Below are 14,606 nucleotides of genomic sequence, written 5' to 3'. Positions count from 1 at the left end.
CCATTCTAGTGAAAATACAATAAAAGAACAATTTGAAATTGGTATTCAAAAGTTATAATTTGAAGCATTATCATAACATAATAAAAAAATAATAAATGGAGAGAAAATCTTCTGAGGGTCATATTAAAGCTTTTGAATAAAGCAGGGCCATAACTAACAATTAAGGTACTAGTACCTATGCTACATTCAAGCGCGTTTGACACAAGGGGCGGGCCATTTCATCAAGCGGTTTGTCCTGTATCTTTCTTTCCTGAAAAACTTTTTGAAGTTACTGAAATCCTTACATCTGATGGAAAATAAAAATGTTTGACAAAACGCCTGATGACCACCACCCCCCCCCCCCGTACGTATACAACATATAGATAAAAAAGTGGGCGGAGACAAAGTAAGAGAACCTGGGAGCGCGAGACTAGCTGTGACGTGCGTCATTGATTCCTGTGGTATACAGTAGATCGAGCCGCTTGTGGGGAATTCCCTTTTCAACTGTGCCTGTATGCCTGTACTAGTACTGGGCAGGCATTTTTCCGCACTGAAGATTGAACTCTGAAGTGGGGAAAACCACACTCGGTTACTGAGTATAAATACTGGTATGGTCTGCAGTGTTAGGTCAGTCTAAAAGCTGGGAAGACAAGAAGAAACACTCTCTTTCAACTCAGAGAACTTTGAGGAAAAACGTATCAACTGCTTCTTACAGTTTATTTCGACTTCACAATCCTGACAACAGTAACGACTATTTCTTCCATATCGTCGTGGTAACTGCTCTTTCTTTTCACTGTTTAGCGATTTGCTGAATTTGATCAACGTTTACATTGTGCTACGGAGTTTGAACAGATTATGCACAACGCCTTGTGACATTCCTCGTGTTTTAACTATCTGGTATTCCCCATTGCCTAAGATATTGGTTAAACATATCTTTCGCAATCATAGAGCTGTGAGCACTGGGATTTCCATAAGCGTGGTACCTGAGTTCATGGAGAGTTGCTTGTTTGCGATTGGAGTGGACATCTACACATACTAAGTAATCGCTATCGACAAAAGCGAGGGGGATTATTTATATCCCAGACCTGTTCTACTATCGTTCCGTTGACAGGACACTTCAACTGTTCCCATCACACAAATACCACCGAGTGAAAGAGATAAAGCTCCTTCGTTTTAACGTACTCAACTAATCAGTTTACCAACCATATCAGAACTTGAAAACAAAGGTAAAATGGCTTCTTCAACGGCTGTAACCATCTTCGACGAATCAAAGCCAAACCTTTCTCACAGTAACACACATCTTTTACACAGCATCCCCCATCTTCCCCAGACCCACAGTCATCAATATTGCAACCCGCGCCCAACCCGCCAGTTGAGTGTCCGGAGGCAACTTTCGCGTAGTCTGAGCAAACGCGCAAAGATCATCCAGTCAGCATCTCCGTGTAACATGACAGCATGCATCATCGGCGTGTGCTTTGTCCTCTCCATCATGGCTTTGAGTCTGTCGCTCCTCAACTTCTACTCAACGTTTCACGGCCACGGTACACTCTTCCACAAGCCAGCCCCATCAGCCCATGAGGAGGGCAGAACGGAGCCGAACACAGAAGGAGACTCCGCACAGGTGGGTCATTAATTGCCACTCAATGGTTGTTTTTTATGTCTACCAACGTTTGTAGAGAAAATCATAAACAAACGAGTATTTCATTATGACGTATCATATTCGGCAATAGACGGAACGCTAAAAAAAAAAAGACAAAAAAAAAAGGGGGGTGAATGACAAGCAACGAGGCTAGGCTGTGGCTCTTTGTACAAAGCCATCCGAGTTTAGTGACGGGTTAGGAAAGTAAAGAGAATTGAATTCAAAATATCCAATGACTATTATGTGATGATAAACACATCGTAGCATTATCAATGCTGACGGTATAATAGAATCACATTTTGAATTTTTTTTTTTTTAAAGAAGATGATGGGACAACTGAGGTCTTCCAACAATTCCCCACACTAAGTGATAACATGAAAATGTGTATCTATTGTTCTCAGGAATTGACGCAAATTGTGCATTGGAATTAGCACGAAGTTATAAAGCCAATTCTCAAAATAGATTAACTCTCTTTAGATAGCATCACCCAATCTACAAGTGTTTGCCTGCTTGTGAAAATAGATTTTCTGTTTCTTGAAGGGGGATGGTCATTGTACTTATGCGCTCGAGCATGACCACGTTGAATAGAGATTATGCCCGGATGCCGAGGCATTGTACCCACCCAAACCTCTTTGTTGTGAGATGTGCGTAAATCACGCCAGGGAGACAAATGTATACAGAGATTGCAACATGGGTACAACTTTTGGGGGATTTTTACCAAAACTCCAAGGTGACCATGCAGTAAGCAGACTGAGCAGGCAATCGATTATATACTTCATACAGTCAGGCACAGGTTCCTAACATTGGCATCAAATTCCTTCATTGTTAGTGAAGCATCAAGACTAATACTTTTGTTTTTGGAATAATTTCCCTGTTTCGGGAAACGTAATCAAACTATTATTCAATACTTCACATCCAACAATCAACATTAATTAATATTGTGTGCGCACCTGTTTCTTTGGTTTTATTTTTGTTTAGATGACTGAAGATGAGTCTAACAGTCTCTCGACATTGACTCCTCCTACCATGGCGCCCGAGGGATGCCAAGCCTACGCCCACTTGGTTGGCTTCGACCAACAAGAAAGAATGAGTGACGACGATTTGCTAGGTAAGTTTGATCACGCTCCCTCTCTTTATCCTCTTCCAACTTTTAAAATCTTTTCAGCTGTGATGATAACTTTCGTTATTACTTCTTCTAGTGCAACTATTGGTATAGTCTGTATGGCTTACTTCTTTTCTTCTCTCTCATCCTCTCTTCCCTGTTAAACATGCTTCCACCAATGTCACGAGGGCCGCTTTCAATGCAATGCAAAACCTGCCCAAATTTGCATCTTTCTGTCAAAGGAGCCCAAGTAGTGTATTGTAATTACTTTGAATATACCACTTTCTGTTTATCATCGTATAACTTGGTACATTTGTTTCCATACTTTCACCTTTCTAGTATTCTACCTAGCTGCGTATTGCAAATGTTCCCCTTTTGATTATCGATCTCGACTTCTTTCATCCATTCACAGGTCGCCTCCTGATCTGGAAAGAAAAAGCCAGCCAAAACGTTGCATTCAGTCAGAGCAGAGGAGTACTGACAATCCAAAAACCCGGCTTGTATTACGTCTACAGCCAAATCTACTTTAGCGACAGTCCAGATACTGCCCAGGAGACAGACAGAAACGACAATGTTTCACCAATGGTGGGTAGATTTTATATCAAGTTTTATTAACAGCATAGTGACATTTTGTCGTATGGTATTCTAATTAAATTAAAGACTGCTTTTCAAATACTCATCATTGACAATATTAAAGTTAGGCTTATGTTTGTAAGCATTATGAAGGAAATTAAGAATCATGCCTGTATCTTTGCGTGAACTCTTTAAGTGCCAAAATAAATCGCTCCGTCGTGAGATACATGTCGAAACACAACAACAAACAAACAACGCTAACTTGGTGTCAGATGATTTGATAGTTTTTCTTTTGATCTTCCATTAAAATGTCATTGTCCTTTCTTTTCGGTTGTTACAGACTTTCAGCACGAAGTTGAATGGCGAGCACCTGATGCGAAGCGTGGTTCCTTTCGGGCGGTTCTCCACCAAGTACCATGGCGGAGTCTTCAGGCTAGATGCTGGTGATACCCTCGAGGTTAATGTGAAGAACACACAACTGAGGATCAACACGCTGCCAGAAAACTCCTTCTTTGGAGTGTTCATGTTGAGCCCCATCGCATCGTAACTGTCATGGCACCTTCTGTATGCGGCTTGAACTCTACCCGGAAGTCACGCCAGAATGAGCCATTGCCAGGTTTTGATGACGAGAACTCAAATTGAATGCATCGAAAGAGATAGTGAAAGTTATGAACTCCAGATACATTTTTGAGGGCTGATCTATTTACATCTCTCTTCTTCATGACGCTGCTTTGAACGATGGGAAAAAGACTGAGCCATCGATTAAACGACAATGGACGTTTGGCTTGATACTGATGACATACCAGTCCAGTGACAGAAAATACTTTCTAATCATATAAAAGGGTGATAGATTATAATGACTGTATTTGCATACACATCAGCCTATTATGCTTGTAATAAACTTCGCTTTGACATAGAGTTGTAAAACTTTTTTTTTTCTCAAAGAGAGATTATGTCTATGGCCCAGACATATTTAACTTTACAGATAGATGACCCTGAAAGTAGATTGATTTGTGTACAACGGTAACATGGTTGTCGGATCCATATAAAAGATAAACATGTCGAATTATGGCTATGTTCAAATGTCTTGCGTGCGTGTAGTGGTCTTCGTTGTATAAGGCCCTGTATGAAGCACAACATCTGTTTGGCGAGAGTGTAGATGACGTTATATACGTCACATATTATGACTCTGATATGTCTGGAAAAGGATTTCTACAGAGGTATTTTACATCCATTTCAAAAGAGAACGAATTTTATTTCATTTTTGTTGTGGGATTGAAAACTTTTGCATTGTATTTGTCTTTATCCTGATGGTAAATCTTGCACTTCTTGTATGCTCTTGTGAGCAAGTTGATGTAACATAGACAGTATTTTGAGGAATTTAAGTCATGTTTTGTCCAACATATACATTATTTAACAATGTAACCATGTACCAGTACTTGTATCTAATCCAAGCTCCGATAATTTAGCAGTAGCTGAACAATTGAGTTGATTCACTAAAAGGAAATGGTGATATTTTGAATTGCTTGTGATCGCGAGGTCTGTGAATCGTTGCCTCCTAACTTGTGTACAGGAAGCACCATCATTTTCTCTCAAGTATTACCCTCAAAATTAAGTGATGTAGCGAAGTACAAGTAACCTTTTATTTTTATTATTTTGAAGTTTGTTTGTTTGTTTGTTTGTTTGTTTGTTTTTGCTGTTATGTTATTTGTCGGGAAAGATATAGAGAGAAACAACATTTTGCTTCCCAGATATCTAAAGTGGTGAACTTAGTGCTCTTTAAAATTTCTAGTAATGTGTAGTATAGATGCATACCTCCGTCGTGTTCGTAGAGTAGTATACTTGTAATAATCAAATGAAGACATGATCGTGATTTTCATGTGATACGATGAGTGTATGCAATATAGTTTGAAGAGTTTCTAGAGTTCCTAGAATATGTTCCTAGTGACAGCAATCTTCGTCTTGCTCTTGCCAACAAACTACACTGCCATGTCATGTTGTGATGGTTGATCGCTATAAAAGGGTTCATGAAGAATGGAACGACGAAAGATTCATTGTCACTAAACTTTCTTGCTGTCAGACAACGCAATATTTTATATATTCCAGTTTTCTGTCAAAACAAAAGAGACTGCGATGTATCATAATGTACAGAGAGATATTATTGTAAATAGACGTGTATAGATGTGGTCATTTAAACTTTGAGTATTAAGCTTAAAAGCAGAAGAAATATTCGGAAATTCCTGAATGCCGGTCCGAATGTAATGAGCAGAAAAGGATGACCAAAAGATCAGTATGCTTTGCTTGTGCATGTTATTTATTTCAAGTGATAAATCAGTACTATTGTGTATTTGAACTGTCAGAGATCGCAGAAAAGCTTTCTGTGTATGTCCATACTGCTTTTGCTAAATAAAGGATGAAAAGAAAAACGTCTTATTTCGTTTAGGTTTGTTCGTTTCAGAAAATGAACTGCATATTTCATTTAATATCTTTCCATTTTATTTATTTCATTTTTTTTTCAGCAAACGTAACACAGAATAGATATTTACAGAAAAAGAAATATATATTCCCCTCTCTCAGCACTGCAATATTACACGTTCGAATTATACACACAGAAATGCGCATACAACATTGTATATATATTATATGCATAAATACATATATATATAATCATATATATGTATAGGCCTATATAGTCTTACTATATATTATGTATATATATATATATAATATATATGTAATATATGTATATATATATACAGATAAATGTGCATATTACATAGTGGACATATACGCACAGATACATTATATATAGATGTTCAAGTATAGCGAGAAGGGGAATCTGAAGAGCGCGTGACACTTTGTTCGAAGCGGCAACAAAGACAACCTCTTGATCGATATCTCGTTAAGAGCTGTCATTCAATGAGACACACTAGGATGTGAAAGTGATGACGAAACGAGACTACGTATCAAGAGCTTGACCAGAGGTCGCATATCCTTTATAGCAAGATATATCACCAGACTTATGGGAGTATGCCGGGACAGCGGGAAGTTTGTACTGGGGGTGAGGGAGGGGGAGAGGGGGGGGGGGGGGAGGGAGGAGGAGAGGGAGTACGTTTCAGAGCCCCAACCAGCCCCTAGAAGAATTCCCAGAAATCGTGGGGTTTAGTGAGTTTGTGATATTTGTTTATCTGTGTGTGTGTTGCATTGTCTTTATTGAGTGTAAATGTACCCTCCCTTCCATTTTTGTAACCAATAATTTTTTATTGTATCACATTTTCCGTTTGTATTTAGTCATCAGTGTCTATAGATTGAGGCTGGGGCTGCGTGTTCCGAGAGAATAATAATAATAATACATTATGTATTTCAGAATAACAGATCTATTCTACCGGCTTACTTTATAAAGTATCTTATATTTCGTATTATGTTCAATAAGTCCCTATCAGGTTCATGATATAACGCTCGCAATGTTTCAGAGTGTACAAATTGAACTTACTTTGATAAACGATCGGTTCTTTCCTTTGAGTGTGATTCCAAATAATGTTGAGGTTAACTTTTTCGAGAAAAATGTAATGACACGAACAGAAATGCACTAGCTCCATTAAAAACAAACCTGAATTAAGAAAATTTCAAATCTATTTAGATAACAGTGATATTGTGACAACCTAGCTATACAAATCAACTTCTCGGGGCGAGTACATCAAAACATCATACTGAGTGAGTATCCCATTGACCCGCAGACAAAAAAAATATATATATATCGTTGGCAAATTTTTTTTTCTTGTTTAGCATTAGCCTATACTCATCAACGATAATCTTCTTTTACTCTATACTTCGCGATTAAATGGCAACTACAGAAACTGCATTATTAGAAAGTTGGATCTGTGATTGGAGTGTCGGTTATCATAAATATCAAGACCACAGTGTATACAGGTTGTTCATATTGACACTTGAAAACGCAGGCAAACTATTGATGATAATGTTATGATATCATGACCATGATGTTGTGATATCATAGCAATTACATATTCTTGACCGACATGAAATGACATCCCTCAAAATCACGGATGTTTTATTATAATGTTATAAAAGTCTAATTAACATTCTTTTTTGTCTCATCAGGAATACAGAGATGACTCACTACCGCAATTAATTTTGCTCCTGACGGAAATAAAGGATGTACGCCGGAGGCAATGGCTATATAAAGCACATTGAGAGTGAACCGGGGAAAGTTCGTTTGGAAACATCAATTTTAGGCTGACTTTTTATGAGCAACATGGAACGTGATTTTGGGCTCAGTTGGTAGCGCGTCTGCATCCAAATCCGAAGGCTCCGGATTCGATTCCTGAGTCTAACTGATGAGCAATTAATGTTTTATGTAACCAGATTGTCCCCTCTTGCAAGAGGTAAATGGAGGTCCCGTGTGTGAGAGAGTCACAACTCTTGCACGTAGAAGATCCCACTTCATTCATTCATCGCAAAGAGCAGGGTTCATAACCCTGTGATGTAGACCCATGCACTTACATCCAACTGGACCACACGGAAGACCAGCTAGTACAGATGAATACGGGCTATCCAGCCATCTTCTCAGATGGAAAATGAAACAAACAAAAAAGAAAAAATAAACATGCACAATGTCTTAAATCACTCATCTATTAGCAAAGGGAAACTCCGGACAATTTGAAAATTATAATCTTAAAAGAAATATTAAAAGCTTACAAGCACAACCGTATAAAATGTGATCGAAATCTCAGGATTTCAAAGATTCACTAATTTTGGCAAAATCGTCCTCGAAAAGTAAGTCTGAAAGTACAAATGAATGAGTTGATGACGTCATCACCTCACAATTTTTCCATTGACAGTGTACAAAAAAAAATGACAAAAATTTTGATTCTGCTACAAATGTATATAACATGTTCTTCCTGGATGAATAACTTCAGAAATAGCAAAAGTAATGAAAAATTAGAGACATTAGGATCTGAGAGTGGGTTATAATATTGTATTTGAACAAAACAAAGCAGAAAAGAGGAAATTTCAAGATTTTATTTACAAACAATGAGGCAAGTTGGGAGTCAATGACATAGCAACTCATGCATTTGCATAATATTATTCATATTGACCTGCTGTTAAAGAGTTTTTGTGAAAATTAGCAAAACTTCACAATTTTAATCTTTATCCAACTTTGTTCAAATTTCACCATACTTTTTTCTCTCACTTCAAAAATTACTTTATTTTATCATACTTGCTTTCAAATGGTCCGGGACTGAAAGTTTTAACCCGATTAAAAATGAATTCATGCACCATGTTTCCTAAATTGGCGCGCAGTTTGAGGGCGCTACTAATGTGTTATGGTTATTTTGTCTAAGTGTATCTTAGCGTGTGTGTGTGTGTGTGTGTGTGTGTGTGTGTGTGTGTGGTGGGGGGGGGGGTACCTTGTATACATTTGTTGATGCGCATGTCAGTGTTTGTGTGTGGGTGTGTGTGTGTGTGTGTGTGTGTGATAATTTGTCAATTACTAGTAATGTTTGCAGTATATGAAAGTTGCCACGATATGTAAGATTACTTTTATACAAAGCAGTATACCACATGACCTGGTATGGAGATAAATATAACAACTGATTACAGCGTGTGAGAATGAGCTGGGATGCGGAGTTCAGTATAAAACTGGTAGCAATGAATCTTGAATACTTGTGTACTAATATTCCTGAATAAACAGGGGTATACCTATGGTTCGCAATTAAGTGAGAGTACAATATGAAAGATTTGTGTAGTTGCCTGTCAGCCTAGTTGCTTTATGAGTAGAATTCTAAGTTTAGCTACAGTTGGGGTTGCATAATAGCGACGAGAACAAAAAAACAAACAAACAAATAAAACAACTACAACAACAACAAAAAACAACAACAAAATATTCCCACTTATGTCTATAACAGGCAGCCATCACCGGTGCTTACGAGGTCGGTGACATCTATATTGATGTTGATTCTCTTCAGGTATCCATTTATTGGCTGTATGGAAACAAATCATGGCGCCAAGTGAATGGGAACTTGAGGTTACATCAGTATGTCACTAGAGGGCGTGATGTTACTCTGAACTGCACTCCGTATGAAGCATTCCTCTCAAACTCGGGGCCACTTGGCGACGTTTCATGAAAGTTGTCAACCCTGACAAGTTGTCAGTCTCTGACAATTTCGTAAAATCCATGGTTTTGATTGGCTGAGAAGCTCCAGTCACTGACTGTTACTATGGTGATTGTCAGAAAATGACAATTTATCAGAGCTGACAACTTTCATGAAAGAGTGTCTCAGGGATGCCAAGTTCAAACAAATTTTATGAGTGAGATTTTCATGACTCGGCATCTCGGCGAGCGAATGTGCGCGCAAGCGAGGGTGTGGGAGGGGTCCCCCCCCCTCGCCCCCCCCCCCACCCCCGTGGCCTCCCACGGTAGGGAGCTTTTTCAATTTTTAGCTCTTAATGGTGCGATCAGGTGCATACTTAAATGACTATTTTTTAGTTATTTTGAAAGACAAAAGGAAGATATACCTTCAATTTGAGCTATGCTCCTTATTATGGGCCCAAATTGCAGACTTTGCCCGATGCGTGAGAAAAATGGGTGGCATGCGTGAGATCGTGAGACGACCACTAAATGCTTGAGTCTCACTCAGAATACGTGAGACTTGGTAGCTCTGGTGTCTACATCTCACGCTCGATATTTTACTTCGTACAATGTTGGCTGACAATCCTGGAAGGATGAACATCGAATGTGCATTAATTGTACTTGACTTTAGCTCTATCAGAGGGGGAGTTGTCAACAAAAGTAAGCAGAAATGCTGAATGGGTTCCTGCACTCTGACTAAATCACCCTTTCAAAATGTTCAAATACAAAGCTGCAATTAACTGAATATAATAGATCCTTTATTTTCTTTTCAGGAAATTTTTGGTTTTAGCAAAATATGAAAAATAGTTGTCAGGACCCTGTTGCATAAAAGCATACAATCAAGAATAAGTCAGAAAATGAAACAAAAATCAGATAGCCACCCTATCAGCCAATCAGCATGGAGCATTCAAATATTTACAGGTTTGATTTTCTAACTTATGTTTGATCTCAACTTTTATTCAACATGGCCCTAGGTTTCCAGCATTTTATGTTTGCCTCCCCAACCCCACCCCCCCTAAAAAAAAAAAACCCTTGACAAACTAAATTGTGGGCATGGCTCTAGATATTTGATGTCACGGCTGGAGGATATGCAAATCACATGTATACAGCTGTACACTGGTAGTCAAGTCCTGGAATTTGACAATTCACATAAATGAGGGTGAACAGTGTGGGATGATTCCTTTCATGTCAATTTTCATATAAACTTTGGGGATTTAGGAAAGAAAAAATCTCACAAACTTTTATCAGCTTCCCGATCATTGTTTTGTAGCCCCTGAACTTATCTGACTCAGCTCAAGCTTCTTCATTATCCTCCTCTGCTTCAAGTCAGTCTATAACAGCTGTACGTGTTATTTTGGAGCGCTTTCATCAGTGGCGGATCCAGGGGTGCACCCCTTCTTATTTTTTTTTTGTCAAAACAAAAGAAATAAAAAGATCATATACCTATGTGTGTATATATATATATATATATATATATACACATATATACAAATGTATATACATATTTGTTTTGTTTTGGTTTTTTGCTTGTCTGCCAATGAAACCCGGAAGTGGCACCAGAAATGTTTTTTTTTTTTGCTCCCTCCTCCTTTACAGAATTCCTGGATCCACCCCTGTTCATGATTACAAAATGTCAAAGGACATTTTCATAATAATTCCTTGAGTTTTGGCAGAATTTCGAGGAACGTTCCTATTAGTCTTCGATTGTTTTTCTTTCTCTGCTTTTGGGTCCTGTTGGATAAAAGTTGAAATCAAACATTCAGAAAATCAAAGATAAGTCTCTGAATACTCTATTCTGATTGGCTGACACCAGCATTGTGTTTAATTTTCTGACGTATATGTGACTGAATTCTTTTTTTAATGCAACACTGCCCTGGTTTCTTGTTAAAATGGCCAGAAATAAGTGCTGAAATGAAAATCAGTGAAGCAAATTATCAATGCAGATGTATACAGAAAGAAATAAATTCTTGATTTCTCTCACCTTGAATTATGAACCCAATTTCCACCTACAATTCCAAAGACACATAATTTTGCATGTTCCACTTTCTTTATTCTGTACTTTCATGTTTTTATCCCCGATGAAATGAGATATTTGTACAATGAGAACATCTTAGTTGTCCAAAGCAGTTGGTTATTACAAGGTTCCCCTTTATCATATTCAGTATGCATCAGATTGCATGATTTATAGTTTACAAATGTGAAAACACTTTTTATCACGAGAGAGGGACACAATTCTCCCCCCCCCCCCCCCCAACCACCACTCTGTCACTTCATTCCCTTGGGTGGCGCTAGCACATCACAAAATTTCATTCCACACTACTCTCTGATCTGGGCATTTGTGATATACATGTCCATGTATACAGCTGGAAACATGGCCGGGAAATAAGTTAAATTGGCAATTCCACTTTAAGGATGCCCGTTCAAAATGTTAACAAACAATGTTAAAACAGCCAACAAGCTTTAAAGGGGATGGCTAGTAACTGATCAGTGGGAATCACTGGGAATGCTGGGGGATGATTGTTCCAATTCTTGTGGGATTCATTTAAGAGTACATTATATATCTATTGTTGTGTGAAAATTTGCTTCAGAACGGTCTCATATTCAAGTAATGTGCTGTTTAATGCCCCGTCACTGTACAGGCATGCTAACCTGGAAACATTAAACTGCACATTACTTGAATATGAGACCGTTCTGAAGCAAATAACTTTCACACAATAGATACATAATGTACTCTTTAAATGAATCCCACAAGGATTGAAACAATCATCCCCCAGCATTCCCACTGATTCCCACTGATCAGTTACTAGCCATCCCCTTTAAAGGGGAAGTCCAGACAATTTTCATATTTTCAAATCATGCAATAAATAAATCAACACCTCCATGTACAAATTAGAGGAACTCATGTTGGTCCTTGAGCAAGAAACCAACACATGTACTCTGAAAAACCCAAAACAAATGACACTGAACGAGGATGATGATATAGCAGACTCGCATATTTCAGAAATGTAGGAATGTAATCCTATTACAATGCCACTTGCTTAAAGGACAAGTTCACCTTCATAAACATAAGGATTGAGAGAATGTAGCAACATTAGTAGAACACATCATTGAAAGTTTGAGGAAAATCAGACAATCCGTTCAAAAGTTATGAATTTTTGAAGTTTTTGTGCAGTACCCGCTGAATGAGAAGACTACTGCAGTGTATGAATAACTTAGATGTCACATGCGTACAATAATATAAGGAAAATATAAAGAGAATTTCACAAAATTCCATCTTTTGAAAAAAGTACACATTCCCCTGACTCGTTACTGACAAATGTTATGGGTAATATTATTCCCCCTGCCTTTAGAAAGAGGCAAGTCAAGTGCACTTTTATTATGCCAAAAAAGTGAAAATATGTTGAATTTTCTTTATACTGTTGTACGCATATGACTCACAAGCTGTAGTAGTCTCCTCATCCAGCGGTTCCAACACAAAAATTTAAAAAATTCATAACTTTTGCATCGATTGTGCAATTTTCCTTAAACTTTCACTGACGTGTTCTACTAATATTGTTGCATTTTCTCAATCCTTATGTTTATGAAGGTGAACTTGTCCTTTAACAATTAACCTGCGTAGAATTTATGCATTTCTCCTTTGTTTCTGCTTCCTCGAGCCCCATTCATGCATTCTTATGGTGAAGCTGCCATGTCATCATCCTTGTTCATTACGAGTTGTTATGAATTTTGAAAACATTCTTATTCCCAACCAAATCACTATAAACGTTGAAACTCTATGCCCATTATAACTACTTATAGTTGCTCAAATGCAAATGTCTGAATATCACCTGTATGCCTCCTTTAAGAGTTTTCATCCACTAGTTCTCTAGATTTCAAGAAAATGAGAAATGATATGGACCTACATCAGCATGTATACACACTCATACATAAGGCAAATAGACAAACTTGACAAACCAATGAACGAACAGAAAAGTGTCACTTCAATATAAATTGATTTATTCCAACCTGCAGTCCAAAGTTGATACTCAGTATCATTGTCTATCCCCCCCCCCCCCCCCCCCCCCCCCCCCCCCCCCCCCCCCCCCGGTGCATTACTTGGTAATTTGTGTGGCTGGAATGAGTAGCATCCAATACACTGTATGTCATTCTCTCAGTCTGAAGTTCTTCTGCTTCCCTTTGTCATCCTGTGGCACCAGGTACACGATCCTTTTAAACATTTCAAAAAACTTGTTTGTAAACATGTTTACATTTAAGACACATTTCATGGTTGTCGAGCTAAGTTTGTGTATAGGAGCAGTGTAAAAGCGGAAATTCTCATGCAGGTACAGTAATTTTTTCGCACTTGGCGGGGTAAGATGAATTTTACATGTTTTGAATTCTGTGGAATCAAAACATTAAATATTGCCACGTATGAAACACTAAAATATTTGTGTACTTTATTTTTGGCATTAGTTTCTGGTAGCGTGAAATGCATGAAAAAAATCCACACTGCGATATATCCACTTTCACAGTACGCTAGAATCATGCTGCTCAAACGATCTTGGTCCGATTGTGTGTCTGAATCAAATTTTGTTACTTTCTTGCTGAGCATTTTGACCTGTTTACGATGGAGGATGGCGTAATGTCCCAGATATCCATACCAACTGCTCAATTCAGATATATGTGTATGGTCTGCTCACCTATGCATTTACTCTCCCATACACGCACGTTGGACAATTGTCACTCTAATTGACATGTCAAGAACAATTTGAGCAGGTCTGAATACTCCACAACTCTAAACATGATTAGAAACAGGTTCACAAACAAGATACCTTCAGGCGTCTGAAAACAGAAAGAAACCAAAATATCATCCTGAGAATTTTGAACAGATCTGTTTTTTGTTTTTCTAAAATAATGTTTTTGGCAAATCTTGTTATAAACACATGGCAAAGTACATGTACAGACATTAATGTATTAAGGACAAGGTGAAAATGTGCTGGGCATTGCAAAATAATTGTGTAGGGAAATGCTTTGTAAACAATAATGATTTGATGAATGTGCTTTTAAGATTTTAATTCAGTGTTCAAACCATCACATCTTATGGGCTGTTAGGTCTTGAGAAAATACATGTAGATATGAACAAGGAGAAAGGAAACATGATCTTTGTATTATGTGTATTTGTT

At 38.0% G+C, this 14,606-nt stretch overlaps 1 protein-coding gene across 1 annotated transcript; it reads left to right on the top strand.

Annotated features, from left to right (window-relative positions):
- Nucleotides 1-1,118: 1,118 nt before the first annotated feature.
- LOC139726847 (uncharacterized) lies at nucleotides 1,119-4,112 on the top strand. Its single transcript, XM_071637840.1, has 4 exons — nucleotides 1,119-1,600; nucleotides 2,597-2,726; nucleotides 3,133-3,305; nucleotides 3,634-4,112. The coding sequence occupies exons 1-4, from the start codon at nucleotides 1,211-1,213 to the stop codon at nucleotides 3,838-3,840; spliced, it is 900 nt and encodes a 299-aa protein (XP_071493941.1). The 5' UTR covers nucleotides 1,119-1,210; the 3' UTR covers nucleotides 3,841-4,112.
- The last annotated feature ends 10,494 nt before the right edge of the window (nucleotides 4,113-14,606 follow it).

This window comes from Diadema antillarum, unplaced genomic scaffold, assembly GCF_040938485.1.
Source record: "Diadema antillarum isolate AM-2024a unplaced genomic scaffold, OU_Dant_1.0 seq00000102_RagTag, whole genome shotgun sequence".
NCBI lineage: Eukaryota > Metazoa > Echinodermata > Echinoidea > Diadematoida > Diadematidae > Diadema > Diadema antillarum.
Note: the sequence above shows the minus strand (reverse complement) of the source record. Positions and strands in the feature narration are given on the sequence as shown.

Excerpts from the sequence above, each read along its gene's own strand:
- LOC139726847 (XM_071637840.1), top strand. The coding sequence starts at position 1,211 with ATGGCTTCTTCAACGGCTGTAACCATCTTCGACGAATCAAAGCCAAAC. Across the intron at positions 2,727-3,132 it reads GAGTGACGACGATTTGCTAG|GTCGCCTCCTGATCTGGAAA; the intron begins GTAAGTTTGATC and ends ATCCATTCACAG. Across the intron at positions 3,306-3,633 it reads ACGACAATGTTTCACCAATG|ACTTTCAGCACGAAGTTGAA; the intron begins GTGGGTAGATTT and ends CGGTTGTTACAG.